Source organism: Lissotriton vulgaris, chromosome 6, assembly GCF_964263255.1.
Source record: "Lissotriton vulgaris chromosome 6, aLisVul1.2, whole genome shotgun sequence".
NCBI classification, from domain to species: Eukaryota; Metazoa; Chordata; class Amphibia; order Caudata; family Salamandridae; genus Lissotriton; species Lissotriton vulgaris.
Window position 1 is genome coordinate 542,707,394 of NC_141694.1, and position 25,153 is coordinate 542,732,546.

Here is a 25,153-nt window from a genome sequence, read left to right on the forward strand (position 1 = left end):
CTCATCTGGAGATTGGCAGATTCGAAGCCTGTGAGTTTAAAATGGTATTGTCCAGAAAACCTAGTGAACTTGTCAGCTGGGGAATTTCCAGTTGAAAATGCCATTTGAGTAGCGACTGCTACTCTCCCATGGTCTGCTGATACCTTTTATAGAATTTATTTAATAAGACCTTTGAGTCAGAAAATATCCTGATGCAGAAGAAGCTTTCTGTTTATCAGGAGTTAACTGAAGTGCCAGAAAGAGTTGGTATTGGATTTTTCAAACACCTCATGCAATTTCTGTTTAGATTTCTTTGCTGCTCTGGTAATTTTAAAGGTGAGACATTGTTATCCTTAAGATCCAAACCACTATTTGCCTTTGTAGGTCTTTCTGTTTCAGCAGTACAGTCCTCTTTATGGTCTATTGCAGGAATGCGTCCTTACTTCCTCAATAGTTCAAATAATAGTCACTATAGTTTTCTTGAAATGTCTTATGTTAACTGGATTTATTTATTTTGCTTTATTTTCAGATTGGTATATTACAGGATTAGTAGTCCACACAAATGTTTGATAGATGACACTGTATTGTATATAATGGTTACTATAAATTGTTTGTTTGAGCATGGGTTTTATTCTTTCTGTACTTGGTTTTTAAATCAATCTTTGTGTTATTTAGTTAAACCGTTGACAAGTTTACAAGACTCAACCCAGTACAATTTTGGAAATCCCCGAGTCAGAAAGGAGAGCGGTAGTTCTGGTGAACTCTCCGTACACTTAAAAAAATATTTAAGGTAAAGAAAACATCGAAATTATGTTTTTCCTACTATTCAACTAGTAGTATGTATTCAATTAGTAGTATTACTTCATAGATTCCATATTTTTTCTCCAGTTCAAAGAATAGCTCACCAGCAGAGTTTGACGAAGTTGCCCATCAAACCAAGTTACCTCTGCCTAATAAGGTAATCATGATAACCAGGATAAAGGCTGAAGTGTGTGGAATATAGACTAAATTATGCGATAACATGTTTCATTTTTTTCCAGGCTCCACATGAAACAGCCATTTCTTCTCCTAACCCAAACATTGGAAATTATATTCTGCCCGATGTTAATATGAGGTATTTATTTATTGTAATATATTGCATTTCACAATTTGCTGCATTTCTGAATGACTTTCTGCTTTATGTATGGTGTATGATTAAATATGTGCTGTTTTACTGTGTGCATTGTAGAGACACCATGTTTAGTGTAAGGCTTCCTGTCTTTAAGTATCAAAATTGTAGGGCTAACGCTGGATGTGACCGGAAAAGAATAAGCAGTACTTGGAGGGTTCCATAGTATATGGTATGAATGCTACGTCAGAAATTGTGTTGCTGTTCCATCTATACCTGTTTTTGGAAACTGCTTTCATCTGCCTTGCATCTGTCATAGTGCATTTGTATTGTAGGAACATCTCTGGGTGCAGCACCTCCCCCCACCCTCCACAAACTTTTTGTTACTGGATAATTACTCTTCCTTTAAGAAGGATTCTCTTCCCTTAAAGGGTTCTCACACAAACATCAGGAAGTCAAGGAGGCGCTGACCCATGACCTATTGGAGGAAAAATGTGTTTCTGAATTCCCCTTTGAAACCTTACTCCTCTTGCAGAGCACCCAACATGAGTTCTGTCATGTTGGAGGGCTAGGCAAGGTGCTACCTTGGGCAGTGTTTTCCTTTATAGTTCTGTGGGCTGAACTGAAAGGGAGAGATATTGAATTTTGTGACAGAGTAGATCCACATGGGTGAAGGGGTGCCTTGCCTTGCTTACATTTTGATGGAAGGGCTTTAAAAATACTCTTTACCATAAGACACCTTCCCAGAGGAATAATTTCATCATTATGCTATCTGGTAATTCTGCAAGTATTATTATAATGTGTTTATTAAAAAAACATTAATGATATACTAACCTTTCCCTTTCAAAATGCATTATTGATCCAATGGGAGTGCCAAATTAAAGTGAAAGGAAAGCTTCTTTCTGCCACATAAGACCTTCATTGATAGTTCTCAATGCTTGAATAATTAACTGCTGCTTACGTGGACCCCAGAACCCCTTTTTCTATAGGTTTTCTTTTTAGTTGAAACTGCAGAATGGCTTTATCCAGGATTACATATAAAAATCTGTTGAAAGCCAGAGGCCTCGTATTTTCATGAATGTTAAATGTAACTCTCCAGTTTATCCTCCATAGAACTACATTTCAGCACTTAAATGGAGAGAAACCCATTTCAACAGTACCTTTCTTGTGGGAGAAGGAAGAATGTAATTGATGCCAAAAAGTATGTCTAGTTTGTCTGGCAGACTCTTATTCTGCAAGATGTAATCAAAAAGAACCTTTAAGGGCTGAGAAGGCATCAGATTGAGGCATGCAAGAAGACATTAGGACAGAAGATGATAAAAATAAGTGGAAGAGACCAGAAAGGTCAGTCTCTCAACCTGCTCAAGTCTCCTTCAACCTCCTGCTAAATATAACCAGAGATGGAGGTCTATAGAGGGAAAAAAATCAAGTGACGGGGAGAAACTTCACCACTTCACGTTCCATCAGAGACTGATGGCAAAATCATAAGTTTGCGTCATTTTCCAGGGGGTACTAGCAAGAGGGCCAGCAAAACTCTCTATATCCCTTGGAGATACCCTAACCAATGGAGACCCTGTCATTTAGGGCAGCCTCCTAAACCTTTGTTATTTCTTATTCTGGGTCTGTTGGAGATAATACAAGTAAAAATTAAGGACTCGAGCCATGGGAAAGGAGTTTACAACATGCCCACAGAGAAAATATTGACCATGTTAACAAGACCCTGAATTCCTCTGGGTAAATCCTAACCCAGACTTGGTAATTGTTATGGTTGTCAGAAGAAACCATGCATCAGCTGTAAATTGTATTTATATGGCGCATACTTCCCTCCATGATGAGGCATCGAAACGTTTTGCTGTGAGTAACACTCTACTCCGTAGATAAGAAATTACATTATTAAAAAATCATTTTATGTTTCCTTGTGGATAAATTGTGGTAAGTGTATTAAGTTAGTGATCATTGTGGTCTCATGCATTCACTCTATTGTTTTCAGAGGTATGGATGGAAAGATTAATTGTTGTGGATTAGTAAAGGGAATCTGTGACTTGTTGGGAGCAGTGGACATGTGTTCCTGTTAGTTGGCTGAAATGGATAAAGGAGGGAAGAGTGTGGAAAGGGGGTTTGGGAGGCAATATTATCCAGAGGTTTTGGGATGAACCAGAGAGCTGAGGTATGGGCAGAGGTTTAAGGGCATTCTTCCTCCTCAACCCCCCCCCCCCCCACCCAGTAAGTAAACATTAATATAGAAATAGATCATGACATACCGCACATATTGCTATAGTTATATGTATACATACATGTAAACACATCACAATTATGAAAGTTTATGTACAAAGCATAAAGCCCACTTCATAAACACCCATATGTATGTACATGTAGTAATGTTTATATGCTCAGACATTTCCATGTGTGCTGTGTGTAAATAAACATATTTTTAAACCTCTGTTTATTGCAGTTGTTACAAGTATATTTCAACATCACAATTTGTGCGGCAGTAGCTCAAAGAATCTAATTTAGATTGGAATGTCCATAGGTGAACATTCAAAGGGTAGAGGTATACACTTATTCAGCAGTACGCAAGGGCAGAGGTGATTTGCAGCATAAACACTTAATACATAAATCAGTATCTAATAACCATTCCTATCTCGCACCCTCTGCCTAGTCTCATCATAGGTGTAACTTATAACCCAAGATATATATCCATTTGAAAGGTAATGCCCATTTACCCCAGTATTGGAACTTTCATAGATTCCCATGCTTTGTATCATTTCCCGTTGTCGGAATGGGAGTCTCGGTAACAAAAATACCATAGCTGTAGGTACAAAAGACAAAGGAAAAAGGCCTTGGCCTCATTCCCTTTTGTAGCATATTACCCTCTTTGTGTAAAGAGACCAAACGTTGGCATCAGCCAATCAGAAGTGCCTAACTCCTTAGAACCTTCCTGAAGGAACCTCAGAGCCTCAGATTTTCTGCCGCACATTGTGCTTAGGGAGTCTCCTGTGAGCTCTGCTCAACTTCTACTTTTCGAAGGAATTACTTTGGATATTTTCTTCAGAATCTTTTAGATTCTCTTCAGGATTACTGACTACCTTCCAGGATGAGTGAAATGGAGAAGAAAAAAGCCCTTTTCAAGCCTTGTTCCACCTGTGGCAAGAAAAGGCTTTTGTGGAGGATAGGCACAAGGACTTCATCTATTGCCTCTAACCTGACCACCAGGCTGCTGACTGCAAGATCTGTCGCACCTTCTCAACCAAGACCCTCCGGGACCGTGAGGGTAGACTCTTGACATGGCTCCAGAAGCTAAAGTCCAGAAAGGATACTGTCTCTAGTGACAGTGAGGATGCAGCGTCGATGTCTTCATCAAGAAGGTCAGTGAAGAGGGTTAGGGGTTCTCCTTCCCCTTCTATGGAAAGACCTTCTATGGCCTCTAAAAAGACCCCCAGTGAGTCTGAGAGCCAGGGTCCCAGCAAATCTCCTCACAGAAGTGAAAAGGAGAAAGTGGGACCTGTTACGCCTTCAAAAGGTGAGAAGACTGCCTTAGCCTTCAAAAAACCTTCTTCTCAATCTTCTGAGAGGAGCTCTAAGTCCTCGACGATGAAGACGTCGACGGTGGAGGTTCCGTCGACGAAAAAATCGGATTCGAGATTGTTATTGTAGACTGTGGCGTCGACAGGAGTTTCGTCGACGAAGGAACCGTCAAAGGCAGGTATGTCAGCGTCGACGGAGAAGGCGCCGACGACGAAGATGACCAATCTGTAATTCGAGCATTTTCAGTAGAAAAATATTTAGTTCACAGAAATTTATCCCAGATAAGCCTGCAAGCGCATGCTTACGAGATACTGTTGTCAACAAAAACAAGCATTAGCATAGCCAATAGGTCTCGCCTTTGAGACCTTATAAGTGTTTAACCATGCAACAGTTAATGTTGTTGCACCAAGGATATTGTGCTGCATAACTAAATACTTATAAGGTCCCAAAGGCGAGACCTATTTGCTATGCCAATGCTTGTTCTCAATGTTCTTTGTTAGCCTCTCAAGCTACATTTTTGCCACCCTGTTCTCAGCTGAAAAGGGTTTTCTCTGCATTTAAATGCTGCAATGTAATTTTGTGAGCATAATCTGGAGTGTTACTCTGAGCATTTATGAAAAATGAGGCCTTGTTAGTCTTCCTTTGCACATATCTATGTATAAAATCATGGACAAAAGCATTCTCTTAGGTTGTTTCCATTGAAAAGAACTATACAAAAAGGTGTTCCAGGGTCCATACATGCAGTGAGGAAATATTCAAGCGTTTGATATCAATTAAAATTCCTGTAATACAGAACTGGGACTACAGTTACATAACCTTTTCTTCCTGAAGTAGAAATAATTTGTTCCAGAAATCCCTGATGAGCTTTTCCCTTGTCTATCTACTTGGTCTTCTCCATTCAGGTGTGAACAGAGACAGTTCTCATATCCAGAGAAAACATTGCTTATTTCAGGAGTTTTGCTAAAATACAGCATTGTGCCTTTGAGATCAGAACATCCTCCTTGCAAGTGGAAGCCTTTGGACCTGAGAAGCCTGGCTGCATTGGGGTTGAGACGTAGTGGAACTATTGCTCACTGTAGCTGATTAGATAAGTGTCATCGCACCCCACCTGCGGGACATCAACACCTCCTTCGACACCGCCACCTTCCCGGAGAGCTGGAAGCATGCCGAACTCAGTGCTCTACTAAAGAAGATGGATCTAGCCCTGATCTCTTGACTGGGTGAGAGTATTCTGTTTAATTCAGAGACTCTGTCCCTCACCACCCCTTGTTGTAAATATTTTTGTCCACCCTAAGCGTGGAAGGGTATACTCAGATGTGAGTCCCTTGCTCATTGCACCATCAGGATTCAAGCAAGCCGGGCCGAAGAGGCTGAAATGCCAGAAACCGGTCCCCGGTAGCTTGTTTCCTTCCCAGTGTAAGAATTGGCTTTTGTAGTTTGGTTTGCCCTGTTCCCATCATGCACTGGGACAGGAACAGACTAATTTGCATACAGTCAGGTTCTGAAACTGGGATGGTGCAGTGAGCTAAAAAACGGTGTTGGATCTAGCCCTGATCTCTTGACTGGGTGAGAGTATTCTGTTTAATTCAGAGACTCTGTCCCTCACCACCCCTTGTTGTAAATATTTTTGTCCACCCTAAGCGTGGAAGGGTATACTCAGATGTGAGTCCCTTGCTCATTGCACCATCAGGATTCAAGCAAGCCGGGCCGAAGAGGCTGAAATGCCAGAAACCGGTCCCCGGTAGCTTGTTTCCTTCCCAGTGTAAGAATTGGCTTTTGTAGTTTGGTTTGCCCTGTTCCCATCATGCACTGGGACAGGAACAGACTAATTTGCATACAGTCAGGTTCTGAAACTGGGATGGTGCAGTGAGCTAAAAAACGGTGTTGGATCTAGCCCTGATCTCTTGACTGGGTGAGAGTATTCTGTTTAATTCAGAGACTCTGTCCCTCACCACCCCTTGTTGTAAATATTTTTGTCCACCCTAAGCGTGGAAGGGTATACTCAGATGTGAGTCCCTTGCTCATTGCACCATCAGGATTCAAGCAAGCCGGGCCGAAGAGGCTGAAATGCCAGAAACCGGTCCCCGGTAGCTTGTTTCCTTCCCAGTGTAAGAATTGGCTTTTGTAGTTTGGTTTGCCCTGTTCCCATCATGCACTGGGACAGGAACAGACTAATTTGCATACAGTCAGGTTCTGAAACTGGGATGGTGCAGTGAGCTAAAAAACGGTGTTGGATCTAGCCCTGATCTCTTGACTGGGTGAGAGTATTCTGTTTAATTCAGAGACTCTGTCCCTCACCACCCCTTGTTGTAAATATTTTTGTCCACCCTAAGCGTGGAAGGGTATACTCAGATGTGAGTCCCTTGCTCATTGCACCATCAGGATTCAAGCAAGCCGGGCCGAAGAGGCTGAAATGCCAGAAACCGGTCCCCGGTAGCTTGTTTCCTTCCCAGTGTAAGAATTGGCTTTTGTAGTTTGGTTTGCCCTGTTCCCATCATGCACTGGGACAGGAACAGACTAATTTGCATACAGTCAGGTTCTGAAACTGGGATGGTGCAGTGAGCTAAAAAACGGTGTTGGATCTAGCCCTGATCTCTTGACTGGGTGAGAGTATTCTGTTTAATTCAGAGACTCTGTCCCTCACCACCCCTTGTTGTAAATACTACTAAAGAAGCCATCAGCCGACCCCACTGACCTCAAGAACTACTGCCCCATCTCGCTGCTCCCGTTTCCTGCTAAAGTCATCGAGAAGACCGTCAACAAGCAGCTGGCCGCCTTCCTCGAGACAAACGGGTCCCTCGACCTCTCGCAGTCTGGCTTTCGGGCCAACCACAGCACCGAGACCGCCCTGATCGCAGCTACCGATGACATTCGAGCCCTGCTCGACAACTGAGAAACAGCGGCCCTCATCCTCCTAGACCTCTCCGCGGCCTTCAACACTGTCTGCCACCGTACTCTAGTACAGCGCCTCCGCAACGTCGGAATCCAGGAGAAGGCACTGGAATGGATCACCTCGTTCCTCGCCGGAAGGACACAGAGAGCCCGCCTCCCCCCGTTCAGATCAGAAGCCACCAAAGTCTTCTGCGGCGTTCCTCAAGGCTCCTCGCTCAGCCCAACCCTCTTCAACGTCTACATGAGCCCCCTCGGAGACATTGCACGCCAACACAACCTCAACATCATCTCCTACGCCGACGACACCCAGCTGATCCTCTCCCTCAACAACGACCCCGCCACCGCCAGAACCAACCTACACGAAGGGATGACAGACGTGGCCGAGTGGATGATGAGCAGCCGCCTGAAACTGAACTCGTACAAGACGGAAGTCCTCATCCTGGGATCTTCACCCTCCGCCTGGGACTACTCCTGGTGGCCCCCCGCCCTGGGCAGCGCACCCAAACCAACAGACCACGCACGCAACCTAGGCTTCATCCTGGACTCCTCCCTCTGCATGACCAGACAAGTAAACGCAGTCTCCTCGTCGTGCTTCAACATCCTGTGCATGCTACGTAAGATCTTCCGGTGGATCCCCGCCAGCCGTCTGGACTACGGCAACTCCCTCTACGCCGGAACCCCGCCAAACTCCAGAAGAGACTTCAGCAGATCCAGAACGCCTCAGCACGACTCATCCTGGACATCCCTCGTCGCAGCCACCTCTCCGGACACCTGAGAGATCTGCACTGGCTCCTGGTCAACAAGAGAATCACCTTCCGTCTCCTCACCCACGCACACAAAGCCCTGCATAACCAAGGACCAGCATACCTCAACAGCCGCCTAAACTTCTACGCTCCCACACGCCATCTTCGATCGACCAGCCACGCCCTCGCCGCCGTCCCCCGGATCCGAAGAGCCACCACAGGACGAAGGTCCTTCTCCTACCTGGCCGCCAAGACTTGGAACTCCCTCCCGACCCACCTCCGCCTGACCCAGGACCACCTCGCCTTCAGGAAGCAGCTCAAGACCTGGCTGTTCGAGCAGTAGCGGACCCCCCCCTCCCCTAGAGCCTTGAGACCCTCCGGGTGAGTAGTGCGCTATATAAATGCTGTGATTGATTGATTTATTGATTGATAAGTTCACTTACAGGAAGCTCTACAGAAATCTAACATTTCCATCAGAGTTTCCTATCTTGGGGTGAGCATTATTATGCTGTGGACATCGTTTTTGGGTGAAGAACATATCCCAACATAGTATTTGTAGTACTCAACATACTGGTATGCACATATTCTGTGCCTCCCCAAATTTTATGAAGACTGAGAGGGGTTTGAAAGGCAGGCCAGTTTCAAAAGCTTAAATATTCTGGATTTTTATAGCTGTGCGTACTGCACTGGTCTACATGCCTTAGTGCTTTTTGGGGGAAAAAGGTAATGTATCTCTGTTTGGTAACCTTGGCCATCAGACAGAGACCTAATCAATAAGTACTATTGGGGTAGCTATATGTTTGTCTGAATCTGACTTTTGAGTCTGGTTTTGTGAGGGTCACCATAAGGTTAGCGCAGCACCCTGCTACAAAATACTTTCCTTGGTCACTGTTCTTAGTTGGGTCCAGTTTTTCAGAAGACGTTTCTGACCAGTCCTTGGTCGATTCCCACAGTTTGTAGACCTTTATGGAAAAAGTTAAAAAATTTAAAATGTAAGGACTATCTGGTGGTCAGGAATATGCATAACATATGGATCTGTGATGTCAAAATACAATACTTCTTTATTGGGTAAGAAATTGGTTTGTTATACATCGTTAAGCGTTGCTTGGAGTCTCAGCCTGATGGACGAACTTATGTCTCTCTGTCTCAGTGGCCAATGTGAGTCATGCTAATTTCATATTAGCCACCACTCTTGACTATTTCCTTATCCTCTGCTTTCTCCACACCTTCTCCCTCTCATTTCAGCTTCTGACTGGTGGTGTCCTACCTTGTGCGTCAAAGCCTGGTGCTTCCCAGTCTATGGAATAAGTGGCCCACTGCCACCAATACTGACCATCCTGATATATATATATATATATATATATATATATATATATATATATATATATATATATATATATATTCCCGCTCCAAGTTCCCACCAGGCTGCTGTACTCTTGTGGCGGGTGCCGTAAGTCGCGAGGTGGGGGTCGCGATATTACTGCTCGAAACACACAAGGTGTAAAGACACTCACGGGGACACCGGGTAGCTTGCAGACATCCCTTTATGTAAGACGCGTTTCGGCGCAATGCCTTCATCAGTTACAGGAAATGTATGCGTGTTGGCAGTCCGCTCATTGCTTTGTCACAATGTCCTCAGTACTTATTGGCTGATGCCGGGCCAATGGCGTGGTTGCTCATACTTTTCTGGCCAATGCCGCCATCTCAGTGCCACGCCCCTTTGGCTTCCCGAGGCTCGTCCCGGGCTCCCCTCGCCAGCTGATGTCGGTTAGGCATCCGCAGGAGTCGATCAGATAGGTCGGCGTCCTCAGGCTTGTATAGCTCGCGTCCTAATAGGACGACGGTCCACCTCAGCACATCAGCGGTTAAAGCAGCAAAAATGTTCACGCTCCAAGTTCCCACCAGGCTGCTGTTCTCTTGTGGCGGGTGCCGTTAGTCGCGAGGTGGGGGTCGCGATAATATTACTGCTCGAAACACACAAGGTGTAAAGACACTCACGGGGACACCGGGTAGCTTGCAGATATCCCTTTATGTAAGATGCGTTTCGGCGCAATGCCTTCATCAGTTACAGGAAATGTATGCGTGTTGGCAGTCCGCTCATTGCTTTGTGTCACAATGTCCTCAGTACTTATTGGCTGATGCCGGGCCAATGGAGTGGTTGCTCATACTTTTCTGCCCAATGCCGCCATCGCAGTGCCACGCCCCTTTGGCTTCCCGAGGCTCGTCCCGGGCTCCCCTCGCCAGCTGATTTGTTATGCATCCGCAGGAGTCGATCAGATAGGTCGGCGTCCTCAGGCTTGTATAGCTCGCGTCCTACAACTGATGAAGGCATTGCGCCGAAACGCGTCTTACATAAAGGGATGTCTGCAAGCTACCCGGTGTCCCCGTGAGTGTCTTTACACCTTGTGTGTTTCGAGCAGTAATTATATATATATATATATATATATATATATATTAGCAGTTTCCTAACCCTTGCATAAACATGTTTGAATTGTTCTATATTTAGTGGCCAAGAGTGCACTATAAGGTCAGTAAATATTAATGTTTTTCGACTATTAATATTTGTGTTTCTTTTTTTTTTTTAGGCAATCATTTGGGACACAAAGCAGATCTTCTGCAGTGCCTTTGTTTACTATATTGAAATCAGATGAAGAAGATGAATCCTACAACTTGCACAATGTGAGGGTATGTATTCATTTCTGGCATTAAACATAATTCAATTAGATTTACATTTGTAAATATATATTGGGCTTGTACGTTCCCTGTTTATATTAATATAGATGCTTCTGTTTTAGATTTACTTTACATCAATATCCTAAATCTATGTATATAAATAGATATTTGTGTATATATGTGTATATATATGTGTATATATATTTATATCTGTGTGTGTATACAATGTGTGCACCAGTAGCTGTAGTTAGAATATAATTTCCATTGGAAGAGCGTTTTTTCATTTGCCAATAACTATGGTATAGTCTGACGAATCCTCTCGAAATTTTTAAAACTAGTTTGATGCTCACTACAGCTGCTAATTTGTACGTTTCAGGGTGATGCGTCAAAGGAAGCCAAGAAAAAAAGGGGGGCAAAAACGCATTTTCCCTAAGTACTTGTACTACTGAACGTAATTACACCAAATTTGGCAGAAAGGTAGCTGCTGGTACAAAAAGCGGTCTTTTTGTGAATTGGTGTAAATCCATTCAGTAGTTGCTGAGTTATTTAAAGGTTTTTGTGATATACAACTAGGGACGCGAAAGGCTTGTGACCCCTCCCACTCTCGTGCTAAGATATGATTGTCTGGCAATACTTCAAATCAGGAAATGCTACAACCATCTTGTGACTCGGTCATAGAAAAAACAAGTAAAACAAAAAATAAAAAAGGGGTAGGGTAGAAACACCCTGACCCCCAAGATCACTTGGATGGAGGTGGAAGAAGGAGGTGTCCCACAGGCCTAGGGGCCAAAACGGCATTAAAAAAGAGATTTCAGCAGAACTCGCGTTGGATCCACAAACCCCGCAGAAAATGTTGACAAAAAAATCATACGGTCTACTGTGCTACGTTTCTAATCGGCCCCGGGTGGCCCAGGTTCTGGGGCATGTCCAATATATGTAGGAGGGGGACCACCACCTCCCTGGGAATAAACATACCATAAATATAGGAGGAACCATTCCCCCGAAGCCCTGGGGACCGGCACCTCCCCGGGGTTATTAAATGAATGCAGAGGGGCCATGAGGCAGAAACGTGGAGCTGTCACCCCCCCCCCCCCCCCCCCCTGTTACCCCCCCCCCCCCTCCCCCCCTTCCCCCCACGGCTCCTCCCATGTCCTGGGGACATAGCATTTTGCTATTTCTTGGCAGGATTTTGCTCTGCTTCTAGCAACCAAGAGCATAGAAAATGCTCATGCTTGCTAGGAGCGGAGCAAAATACCTTTTACAGAAACCGAGAACAGAGCTGCATGTTAGCTGCTGCCTCTTTGTAAAAGCAATGCTAGCTCTCATAGGAGGTGGGGAGCCGGCAGGGACCAATAGGGATTTCCCCCGCAATCCCTATTGTTGGCGAGTGCGTTCCCTGGGTAGGACCAGGGTTTCACTATTGAGGCGCCTGGGCCCCGACAGATGGGGTCCCTCGGTCAGGGAAAGAGGCTGCGCAGCCCCTCTCCCAGAATAGATGTAAAAAAAAAGGCCTGGCCAGCACATTGTCGCAGTCTCCGCCCCCTTTCTCCACCACTTTGCAAACGTGCCTCCTGGCACACTTCTGGGTGGGGGATGAAGCCCCTTTTGATGCAGATGGTCCTTTTGAGGCCAACAACCCTTCCTGTTAACTCCAGTAAGTCCCACAGAGCGCGATTGCTGAGAGGGCTTAAGAGGCTATGCGCCCTTTTTTCACCACTCTTCAAACACAACTCCTTGCGCACTACTGGTTGGAGGATGAAGTTCTTGGGGTGGCCAAAAAGCTCTCTTGTTACCTCCAGTAAGTCCCACAGAGCAGGATTCCTGAGAGCTGGTCGTAGGCCCCACCCCATTTCTCCACCACTCTGCAAACGTGACTACCAGTTAAAAAAACATAGAAAAGCACTTTACAAAACTAAAGGTTACAGGGACCTTGTAGTTGGGCTCAGATTTCACTCGTTCAAATCCAGTGAAATTCAGCAGTTATAGTTCCATGAGCCAACTTTACCTTATGCCCCCACAATGCACTGCTTATGACTTCACATATCTGCAAGAGACAAGTTAGTGATAGATTCCTTACCTTAGAATATCCCCAGGCGTCGGACTGGATCTGGAAATTTTTGAGTAGCAGTACCCTTGCACGTCTGTAGGCATCGTCTGCGGAGCCGCGTCCCTCATCAGCGACGTGGGCGCCATGATGACGTCATCGGAGTACTTAGACGCCGCCTCCGCGTGCTGACGTCAGTTCTTTTTTCCGCGCCAGCAAGCGCAGATCTGGAAAAAGCAGTAACCCTTAGTCAATTTTTGACTAACTTTTTGGATCACTATTGATCATTTCTCAAAGTCTTACGACTCCTATCGGTGCCATAGGGATGCCCGGATTCAAGCACTGCGGGGATTGCGACCGCACGATGTCGGTCACGGATCCTCACCACCTGTGCCTAACTTGTCTAGGCGTCTACCACGACGACAAGGCCTGCTCCGACTGCCGGGCCCTCTCTTCGAAAGCCAGGCGGGAGCGGTCCCGCAGGCGACTCTAACTCCGGCAGTCGACCACAGCTCCGGGAGTCGGCACCACTCCTCCGGGTCGAAGTCGTCACCACTCCTCCGGGTCGAAGTCGTCGTCAGGTAAGAAACACAAGAAGTCGAAGAGGCGTCATCGCTCTTCTGACTCCCCCTGACGCTCGCGCGACGCGGCCGGGGGTTCGGGTGACACCGCCCACGCGGCTCTGCCGGAGTCGCGGGCGTCGCAGCCTGCTCCACACCCTCCGGTCCCTGGGCACAACGCGACGCCGGGGGAGATTGAGCGCTTCCTCATGGCCATGAGGAACCTCTCTTCCCCGACGGGTTCCGCGGCGCCTTCGGGCCCAGCGGACCCGTCTGGGGCCCCTAGCGGGTCGGGGGCTTCGGCCCCGGCGCCTTCGGCCCCGGCGCCTTCGGGCCCGGCGCCACAGGACCCCACGGTCCCGCCGGCGCCTTCGGGCCTGGCGCCGCAGGGCCCAACGTTTCCGACGCCACCGGCGCCTTCGGGCCCGGCGCCGGAGGACCCCACTGGACCCGCTTCGGGATCTGGGTCGTCACAGGTGGACCTTATGACCCCCTGGCGTCGGTCCGCCAGGTGTCTTCTCCGGCGCCGTCCTCAGGCGGCGCCGTCCCCGATGCCTCCTTCGCTCCGGTTCCGACGGCGCTGCTGGGTGCCGCTTTCGAAGGTGCTTGGGGAGTTTAACTTAATTAACCGGCCCCATTAATTGAAAACCCTGAGTATCAGGAGATGGGTGATGAGGAGGATTGGAAGGGGTCTGAGGACCCTCTGACCTGAGAGTGTCAGTCTCAGGAGGACTGGGCAGGGGAACTTGGGGAGGCCAGTGGTCTGGACACCTCTCCAGACACTGGTTTTGTTTCTCCTCCTACCGTGGCTTCGGAGGAGGGGGCAACCTATAGTGTGGTGTTGATGAGGGCTGCCAAGGCCCGGCTCCTTATCAACCTTTTGTAGCTGCGGGCGATTCGTCTAGCACTAAAGGCATTCCTCCCCCCTGTCCGGGGGAGTGTATTGCAGGTGTTCACGGACAACACCACTGCCATGTGGTACTGCAACAAACAGGGCGGGTGGGGTCGTGGACCCTCTGCCAGGAGGCTCTGCGCCTCTGGCAATGGCTGGACATCAGGGCGTGACCCTGGTGGTTCAACACCTGGCAGGTTCTCTGAACGCCAGGGCGGACGAACTCAGCCGCCGGTGCATGATGGATCACGAATGGCGACTGAACTCGGACATGGCGCAAGGCCTCTTTCAGCGGTGGGGAGAGCCTTGGTTAGATCTATTCGCCACCGAAGAGAACGCGCAATGTCATCAGTTCTGCGCGTTGGAATTTCCAAGGCGGCACTCGCTCGGAGATGCTTTTCGTCGCGAGTGGAGTTGCGGTCTGTTGTACGCCTTTCCGCCTATACCACTTTTGCCCAGAGTGCTGAAGATCAGGCGCGACCGGGTACAAGTCATCCTTGTGGCTCCGGACTGGGCACGAAGGTTCTGGTATCCCGAGCTACTCAGTATGTCAGTCGATCCCCCGGTTCGTCTGCCTCTTCAGGAGGACCTTCTGTCGCAGCAGCAGGGGATGGTCCTCCACCCGAAACTGTCCAGTCTCCACCTCCCTGAACGGCGACAGTTGAGGCCATTTGACTTGCCTCCTGAAGTCTGTAACATCATTCTGACAGCCAGGCGTCCCTCCACAAAGTCGGTATACGCCTGAAGGTGGAACAGATTTGTGGCATGGTGCACAGCAAAGGCTGTTGATCCTCTCTCTGCCCCTCTTTCTGAGGTTCTTCTCTTTCTTCTTTCTCTTGCCCAGCAGGGCTCTGCTCTGGGCACTATCAAGGGCTACCTTTCTGCCCTTTCAGCCTTTGAGGCTGCCTGATCAACCTTCTTTGTTCAAGGCCCCTATTGTTAACCGATTCTTGAAAGGCATCACGCACTCCTGTCTTGTGCCCTTTGTGATGCCTCAGTGGGACTTGAACTTGGTTCTTACTTTTCTGATGTGCGCTGCCCTTGACCCACTTCACAACTGTCCTCTTCGCCATCTCACTTTGAAGACTGCCTTCCTGGTAGCCATCACCTCTGCCAGGAGAGTGAGTGAGCTCCAGGCTCTATCCTGTAAACCTCCTTTCCTTTCAGTCCATCCGGACAAGGTTGTGTTGTGGACACGACTCTCTTTTCTACCCAAGGTAGTCACTGCCTTTCACATCGGGCAATCTATCACCTTGCCCACCTTCTTTCCGCCTCCGCATCCCTCGAGAGAGGAAGAGAGGCTCCACCCTCTGGACCCAAAACGTGCGCGCTCGTTCTATCTGGATCGCACACGCCAGTCCCGGGTGGATGACCAACTCTTTGTTGGTTACGTGGGCGCTAGAAGGGGGAAGCTTGCTCACCTATACAGACATTCACACAGACACTCCAATACACCACTCACACACAGCTCACTTAACCAAACACCCAGTCAAACAGTCATTCACCCATACAGCCATTCAGAAAGCTTCATATTCACCCATATAGCCACATACTATACCCATTCACTCTACAATACCACCACTCACACAGCATCTCACTCACCCAGAGTTTCTCCCACACAGATGTATACACCCACATAGCCACTTACACACCCATACACCCAAGGATCCATACAGTTACCCAGCCACTCACTTAACATATGTTAGAAGTAATACCACTCAGTAGTACCGTACCTAGTACACTAATTTTTCTTTTTGTAGTAGTTTAGTTTGCGTTTAACATGCATAAACTCTTAAAAACTTGCTCACTTGATGATGTCATCAGTGATGTCATTTGAGATATCAGTGAGGTCATCAGTGATGCCACTGACCATGTCATGAGTGATGAAATATGTGCGTTAAGCAATGCAATGCGAGGGCGTTAGTTATATTTTGCTCAGGTAAGTATAGCTGCCATTTTTCACTGGTTTTGTACGAGTGAGATCGAAGCCTAACTAACGTCTCTAACTTTTTCATTGAATATATATGTGTGTATATATATATATGTGTGTATATGTGTATATATATATATATATATATATATATGTGTATATATATATATATATATATATATATATATGTGTGTGTATATATATATATATATATATATATATGTCCAAGCAACGATTCCTCCCACGAGAGGATATCTTGGAGTCGCAAATAACCCAATCTTAATCCACAAGAAAGTTCGTTTCAATTCTTTTATTTTCTTAATCCATGGGGTGTCAAAAACAAGGCAACAACCAACGCGTTTCGACAGCCTCCGCTGTCTTGGTCACGGTTAGTTTGAAAAGTGCATCGCCACAGTTTTATAAACATGAACACATTTCCTGAAACACAGCATCACTCCCCAAGTGGGTGTGACCATCATCACATGGTCATTATACGACATATATATATATATATATATATCCATATCCTACTGGCGGTCGCCAGTAGGTAGTTATAGTTAAAATAGTTTTCAATAGGAAATTCCGAACATTCTATTGGGAATAACTTTGGCGCTGATTGAGGGATCTGCCAGTAACTTTCCTTAAATTTGCCTCGCTGCGCTCCGATTTTTCCCTGAAAGTTTGGGGGGATTCGTCAAGCGGGGGCAAGATAAAAGGGGGGCATCAAAACGTGTTTTCCCCATGTTAATTTCCATAGGGCGGTTGGACTCACTTTTAGCCCGAACGGCTGAATGGATTTTCACCAAACTTGGCAAAGTTGTCGGGACTGGTAGCCCGATGTTCCTTTGCTATGTCTCAAGATATGTGCTCCAGTGGATTTTGAATAATTTAGGTTAAAAAAAAATATATATCTATAAGCGCGCCCCGGTACGCGCACGTTCGCGAGAGATAAGCTGATTGGCTCTCGGGAGTCTGTCAACATTCCAAACATTCCGGAGCGGCCGCCATATTGTGTCTCAGTAGGATCGAGACACAAGAGGTGGCAAAAACAAAGGGGGAAATGACCAAAAGGCGGCAGGGTAGACCTCCCCTGACCCCCCTAGGTTTGATGTGGGGGCCATAAAAGGGCCCAGCGGAAATTGAAAAAAACAACTTTTTTTTTTTGCCCCGGTACGCGTACCGGGGAGCGTACCATGGGTAAAACCCAGTGAAACAGTAAAATAATAATTTATCTGAAAGAGACACGTTAGTGATAGATTCCTTACCTTAGAATATCCCCAGGCGTCAGACTGGATCCGGAAATTTTTGCGTAGCAATACCCCTGCGCGCTGGTAGGCGTCGTCTGCGGCTCCGCGTCCGTCGTCGGCGTCGTGAGCGCCGGGATGACGTCGTCGGAGTATATAGACGGCGCCCATGCGCGCTGACGTCAGTTCTTCTTTTTTCCGCGCCAGCTAGCGCAGATCCGGAAGAAGCTCTACCCCCAGTCACTTTTTGACTGAAAACTTTTTCGATCTTTTTGATCCTCTATTTAGTCGATCCTCGACTATCGGTGCCAGGGATGCCCGGGTTCAAGCCTTGCTCGAAGTGCGGCCGACTCATGTCGGTCACGGACCCCCATCGCCGGTGCCTGAAGTGCTTAGGCCTCGACCACGACGATCGAACCTGCTCCGACTGCCGGGCCCTGACGTCGAAGGCTAGGCGGGAGCGGTCCCGCAAGCGTCTCGAGCTGAGGCAGTCGGCCCCGCGCCGCTCCAGGTCCCGGTCCCGGTCCCACGGGAGGTCGAGGGATAGGTCGCGAGGTCGGAGTCATCGACGTTCCGGGAGTGGACACCGATCGTCTGGTTCCAAGTCCTCAGGTAAGAGGCATGAGAGGTCGGAGCGACACCATCGATCCTCCGACCCGCCCCGTCGCTCGCACGATGCGACCGGGGACTCGGGCGACACCGCCCACGCGGCTCCGCGGGAGTCGCAAGCGTCGCCGCCTGCCCCACACCTTCGGGTCCCTGGGCACGGCGCGTCGCAGGAGGAGGTCGAGAGGTACCTCATGGCCATGAGGGCCCTCCCTCCTCAGTCGGTTCCCGTGGCGCCTTCGGGCCGATCGGCTCCGTCTGGAGGTCCTTCCGGGTCGGACGCTTTGGCCCCGACGACGTCGGGTGCTTCGGGCCCGGCGCCGCTGGCGACTTCGGTCCCGGTGCCGCGCGACCTCGCTGGATCCGGCTCCGGATCCGGGACCCCGCCGGTCGACCTTACGACCTCGCCGGCGCCGTCCCTTCAGGTGTCGTCCCCGGCAGCCGATGTGGTTGCCGACCCCAATGCTTCCTGCGGTCCTACTCAGGAGTCGGAAGGGCGCCGCTGGGCGCCGATTCCGTCGGCCTTCGGAGAGTTCTATCTCCACGAGGAGGCCCTGGCTGTTAATCCTGGACTCCAGGAGCCGGGTGACGAGGAGCAATGGGAGGGGTCCGAGGACCCTCTGGCACGTGATTGCCAGTCACATCAGGACTGGACATATGAGCTTGGGGAGGCCAGTGGTATTGACACCTCGCCAGACACTGGATTTACGTTGCCCCCGACTGTGGCTTCGGAGGCGGGTTCTGCTTACAGTGTAGTGTTGACGAAGGCAGCTAAGGCCTTAAACCTTCAACTCCCCGTCGCGGCCGTGAGGACTAATCTCCTCACTGAGGTCCTCAAACAGCAGTCCGGCTCCGCGGAGCCCCTCCTGCCGTTCAACGAGGCCTTGTGTGACGTTCTTCTGGGCACTTGGTCCAAGCTCGCCACAGGCCCCCCTGTGGACAGGAACGTGGCCAGACGCTACCGCCCGGCACCGGGCGACCCTTGCTTTTTGTCCACCCACCCCACCCCCGAGAGTCTGGTCATCCAGGCCTCCAACTCCCAGACCGCATTCCCGTCGGCCCCGCCCGACAGGGAATCCAAGAGATATGAGCAGTTCGGGAAGAAGGTCTTCTCGTCTGTGAGCCTAGGGCTACGGTCAGTGAACACCAACTGTCTCTTGGGCCGCTACACCCACACTCTGTGGGACACGGTTGCGGAGGTGCTGCCACAATGCCCTGAGGAGGTCAGGGCTAAACTCAGCCAAACCCTTGCGGACGGCCGAGATGCGGCACGTTTTTCTATCCGGTGTGGGCTGGATACCACGGACTCACTGGGCAGGGCGATGGCAACGACGGTGGCGGTTCGACGCCACGCCTGGTTGAGGTCCGCCAACTTCTCGGCCGATGTCCAGGCCACCCTCCTGGACATGCCGTTTGATGGCCGTCGCCTCTTCGGCGACAAGGCAGACCATGCGCTGGAACGTTTCAAGGACTCCAGGGCCACGGCCAAGTCCTTGGGCCTTACGGCCCCACGCCAGCAATCGGGTGCCTTTCGCTGCTTTCGTGGCCACGGAAGGGGCGCCCCACCACGGGCCGCCAGCCACACGCCGCAAAATGTTCAGCAGCGCGGTGGCGGACGTGGGAACCGCCGCGGCGGTGGTCTGGGTCAGCGGCGAGGCCAGTCCACACCTCCCTCAGCAGCCCCCGCCTCAAAACCTTCCTAGTCCGAGTTTTCAGGCCCATGTGACGCCTGTGGGAGGCAGGGTTCGCCATCACCTCTCCCACTGGCATACAGTCACTTCGGACAGGTGGGTGCTGCAAATTGTCCGAAGGGGTTTCTCCCTCCCCTTCGAGTCTTCCCCTCCATCCATGCCACCTCAATGCCACCGTGTGTCGGGGGATCACTTGCGACTTCTGCAAGAGGAAGTTTCGGCCCTCTTGGCCAAGAGGGCCATCGAGCGCGTTCCTGGGCCAGAAGTAGGACGTGGCTGTTACTCCCACTACTTTCTGGTACCCAAGAAGGGCAAAGGGGGCCTACGCCCTATCTTGGATCTGCGGAACGTCAACGGCTTCCTCCGTACGGAGAAGTTCAAGATGCTCACTTTGGCTCAGGTTTTAGCTGCCCTAGACCCAGGGGACTGGATGGTAGCGTTGGACTTGCAGGACGCCTATTTCCACATCCCCGTCCTGCCGGCCCACCGGCGTTACCTGCGGTTCACGGTAGGCCACGAGCACTTTCAGTTTACCGTGCTCCCCTTCGGCCTTACCAGCGCCCCACGGGTGTTCACGAAGGTGATGGCGGTGGTCGCAGCCCATCTGCGCAGGCAAGGGGTGTCAGTCTTCCCCTACCTCGACGACTGGTTGTTGAAGGCGGGCTCGCCCCAGACAGTCGTCAGCCACCTCCAGACTACGGCCGACCTCCTGCACTTGCTGGGGTTCTCCATCAACGTGCCGAAGTCACACCTGTGTCCCTCTCAGAAGCTCCTCTTCATCGGAGCGGTTCTCGACTCGGCGCAGTTTCGGGTTTACCCACCCGAGCAGCGGGTTCGGGATATTCAGGCTCTGATTCCTGTCTTCGGGCCGTTATCCCGGGTCTCGGTCAGGTTGACGCTGCGGCTTCTGGGACTGATGGCCTCCTGCATCCTTCTGGTGCGTCACGCCAGGTGGCGGATGCGGGCTATGCAGTGGGACCTGAAGTTTCAGTGGGCCCAGCATCAGGGCAACCTGTCCGATCATGTCCTGATCTCGGAGGGCACTGCGAAGCAACTGCAGTGGTGGCTCACGGACCGCGACTGGGTCAGTGGCAGACCCCTCTCCATACCCCAGCCGGAGCACGTAGTTGTGACGGACACGTCACTCCAGGGCTGGGGAGGCCACATGGGGGAGGCGGAGATCAGAGGCCTCTGGTCTCCGGCGGAATCCCGGCTCCACATCAACCTTCTGGAGCTGCGGGCGATTCGTCTTGCACTGAAAGCATTCCTCCCCTCTGTCAGGGGGAGCGTGGTGCAAGTGTTCACCGACAACACCACCGCCATGTGGTACTGCAACAAACAGGGCGGAGTGGGGTCGTGGACCCTTTGCCAGGAGGCTCTGCGCCTCTGGCAGTGGCTGGAACATCAGGGCGTGACCCTGGTGGTTCAACACCTGGCAGGCTCTCTGAATGCCAGGGCGGACGAACTCAGCCGCCGGTGCATGATGGATCACGAATGGCGTCTGAACTCGGATGTGGCGCAAGGTCTCTTTCGACAGTGGGGAGAGCCTTGGTTAGATCTATTCGCCACAGAAGAGAACGCGCAATGTCAGCAGTTCTGCGCGTTGGAGTTTCTAAGGCGGCACTCGCTCGGAGACGCTTTTCGTCGCGAGTGGAGCTGCGGTCTGTTGTACGCCTTTCCGCCTATACCACTTCTGCCCAGAGTGCTGAAGAAGATCAGGCGCGACCGGGCCCAGGTCGTCCTTGTGGCTCCGGACTGGGCACGAAGATACTGGTATCCCGAGCTACTCAGCATGTCAGTCGATCCCCCGATTCGTCTGCCTCTTCGGGAGGACCTTCTGTCGCAGCAGCAGGGGACGGTCCTGCACCCGAACCTGTCCAGTCTCCACCTACAAGCTTGGAGATTGAGCGGCGGCAGTTGAGGCCATTTGACTTGCCTCCCGAAGTCTGTGATATCATTCTGGCAGCCAGGCGTCCCTCCACGAAGTCGGTATACGCCTGCAGGTGGAACAGATTTGTGGCATGGTGCACAGCAAAGGCTGTGGATCCTCTCTCTGCGCCCCTTTCGGAAGTGCTGCTCTTTCTTCTTTCCCTTGCCCAGCAGGGCTCTGCTCTGGGCACTCTTAAAGGGTACCTTTCTGCTCTATCAGCCTTCTTGAGGCTACCAGATCAGCCTTCTTTATTCAAGTCTCCTATTGTAAGTAGATTTCTGAAGGGCATCACGCACATGTTCCCTCCTGTTCCCTTCGTGATGCCCCAGTGGGACTTGAATCTTGTTCTCACCTATCTGATGTGTGCTCCCTTTGAGCCACTTCATAACTGCCCTCTTCGTCTCCTTACTCTAAAGACGGCCTTCCTGGTTGCCATCACCTCCGCCAGGAGGGTGAGTGAGCTCCAGGCTCTTTCTTCTTCTCCACCTTTCCTGTCTGTTCATCCTGATAAGGTGGTGTTGCGTACACGACCTTCCTTTCTGCCCAAGGTTGCCACGGCCTTCCACATCGGGCAGTCCATCACTTTGCCCACCTTCTTTCCGCCTCCGCATCCCTCGAAAGAGGAGGAGAGGCTCCACCGTCTGGATCCAAAACGTGCGCTCTCCTACTACCTAGACCGCACTCGCCAATTCCGGGTGGATGACCAACTCTTCGTTGGTTACATGGGCGCGAAGAAGGGGAAGGCTGTACACAAGAGGACCATCTCTAGGTGGATCATCTTGTGCATCCAAGCATGCTACTCCATGGCGAGGAAGGAGCCCCCGGCTGGATTGCGGGCTCACTCCACTCGGGCCACGGCAACGACAACTGCCCTGGGCCGCGGTGTCCCCCTGCAGGACATCTGTCAGGCAGCCACGTGGGCCTCGCTGCACACGTTCGCAAGACACTACTGCCTGGACAGTCAAGTCCGGAGGGATGGCTTCTTTGGCCGTTCCGTCCTCCAGGACTTTCTGGTGTGATATTGGTTCGCAGACCCACCACCGGGGTTGGTATTGCTGGGGTATCTATTCTAAGGTAAGGAATCTATCACTAACGTGTCTCTTTCAGATGCACAAGTTACTACTTGTGTAACGATATATCTGTAAGAGACATTAGTTAGTGATAGATTCCTTACCGCCCTCCCATCCTCCCCGTTCTGCGAACCGATATTTAGGGTTAAGGTCATCCCCTTTCAGGGCCCTAGTTTCATGGCACCAGTGTTAGTTCTATCATGGCTCTGCGTATCTGGCGCGGAAAAGCTGTGTTATCAGAACTGACGTCAGCGCGCATGGGCGCCGTCTATATACTCCGACGACGTCATCCCGGCGCTCACGACGCCGACGACGGACGCGGAGCCGCAGACGACGCCTACCAGCGCGCAGGGGTATTGCTACGCAAAAATTTCCGGATCCAGTCTGACGCCTGGGGATATTCTAAGGTAAGGAATCTATCACTAACTAATGTCTCTTACAGATATATCGTTACACAAGTAGTAACTTGTGCAAAGTGCTTAGAGGTAGGGTAGTTGAGGTGCTTGGGGAGGGTTTCTTCTCTGTTTTCTGACCTCTGCCGCAGCATAGCTGTTTGGGTGCTTGCGTTGCATATGGCAATTCATTGTACTGTTGCCAAGTGAATACTTTTTTGCAGGGTTCCCCCTGGAAAGTACTGTGCCACAGATGAGACATGTGACTTTTGGAGCATTTACTTTCTTTTGTCCCCTTGGGATTTTAAAAACTCCCACACAAAGTGCTCCTTGGGGTTATTATCTTCAGGCAGGAACTGCCTCTCCTCCTCCTCCTCTTCTTCTTCACCATCACTGTGGTGTTGTGGTGGTCCTTGTGGTGGTGGTGGTGGTGGTGGTTGAGATGTTTCTGCTGCTGCTGCTACTGTAGCCATTTCTCACTTACTACAAACAGGTCTGCAAACAGGTCTACCTCAGTCAAAGTACAAAGTGAGAATGAGGAAAAAAGGTGGGGGCTTTCATCATTTGGAAAAAAAAAACTGTTCTGAACCAATGAAAAGTGTTATTTTCAGGTCACATGACCGGGGCCGCTTACGTAGCGCGATCGTATGCGCTCGGGCGCTTCCGGGTGCGCTTACGCCGTGCGTCATAAGACTCATCACGCGGCTACGCGATATTTCACGATGATGTTTTCGTTCGCGGCAATAGCGCTAACGGGACGCTCACCGGTACGCGCACCGGGAGCGCTCCAGGGCAAAAAAAAGTAAATAAAGAAACATGAACAATATACATAAAAAAAATAGTATTCCATAAATATACAATATAGGATTCATTATAAAAAATATTATATTTCATAGCTATAGCAATTTTCTATTAAAAACCTTTGAAATTCACTGAAAAAAACATTGGTTTGAGGCCCTATATATACTTAGGAATTAGCATTTACAAAACCTATGACATTCACTGAAAAAACCATAGGTTTCACACCAGTTATTGTTAGGAATTAGCATTTAAAAAACCTATTAAATTCACTGAAAAAAACATAGGTTTGACACCAGTTATAGTTGGCTGGAAATTTTACTGACATAAATCCATTGAAATTCCCACGTTCTAGTTAGTTGGACTCACTATAACTTGCGCGCCTGCAATGCACTGCTGATGACGTCACATATTACATCACTCATGACATGGTCAGTGACATCACTCATGACATCACTGATGACACCATCCTTGTAACAGAGTGACAGACCTCCTTTCAGTGTAATGTAACTCTTGAAACACATATTCAAAAATAGAAACTAAAATTTTCAAAAAAAATGGAGATACCCATACCAGTTACAACAACCAATTCAGTAATTCCACCATCTATATACACATCCACTCATTCACCAACAGTTCTATATAGTCATTCATACATATACTCACTCATCATATATAGTGATACACCTATACATCCTGTTACACACCGACAGTCATCCAAAAGTTACTCACACACATACTCACACATGCAAATAAACTATTGAACATCCATTTATTTGCATATACAGCTATACACACACTACCACCTTACTTCTAAGGAAACTTACACATACTTACTCTCTTAAACAAACACTTATAGAAACACAAACGTTCGAGGCATATGGGCTGCAGATGGTACATTATGAATAGATCGCCATCTGGTGTTGGGCTCGGATGATTGCACTTGTTTTTCTCTTGGAGAAGTCTTTTGTCGTCACGAGACTGGTGACTCCTCCTTTGGGTGCTAGTGCGCATGGGAATCGGCTCCATCCTTAGATTGTTTTTTTCCGCCATCAGGTTCGGATGAGGATCGAAGC

General features: G+C 49.4%; 1 protein-coding gene across 2 annotated transcripts in view; it reads left to right on the forward strand.

The window, feature by feature from the left end:
• TTK (TTK protein kinase) overlaps positions 1 to 25,153 on the forward strand; it is an 848,854-nt gene that overhangs the window by 233,817 nt on the left and 589,884 nt on the right. For both annotated transcript variants that reach the window (XM_086926546.1, XM_086926547.1), the window contains exons 6-9: positions 655 to 769; positions 868 to 937; positions 1,020 to 1,093; positions 10,833 to 10,932. In XM_086926546.1, the coding sequence (XP_086782672.1) occupies positions 655 to 769; positions 868 to 937; positions 1,020 to 1,093; positions 10,833 to 10,932 (359 nt within the window). The remainder of the gene's footprint in view (positions 1 to 654; positions 770 to 867; positions 938 to 1,019; positions 1,094 to 10,832; positions 10,933 to 25,153) is intronic.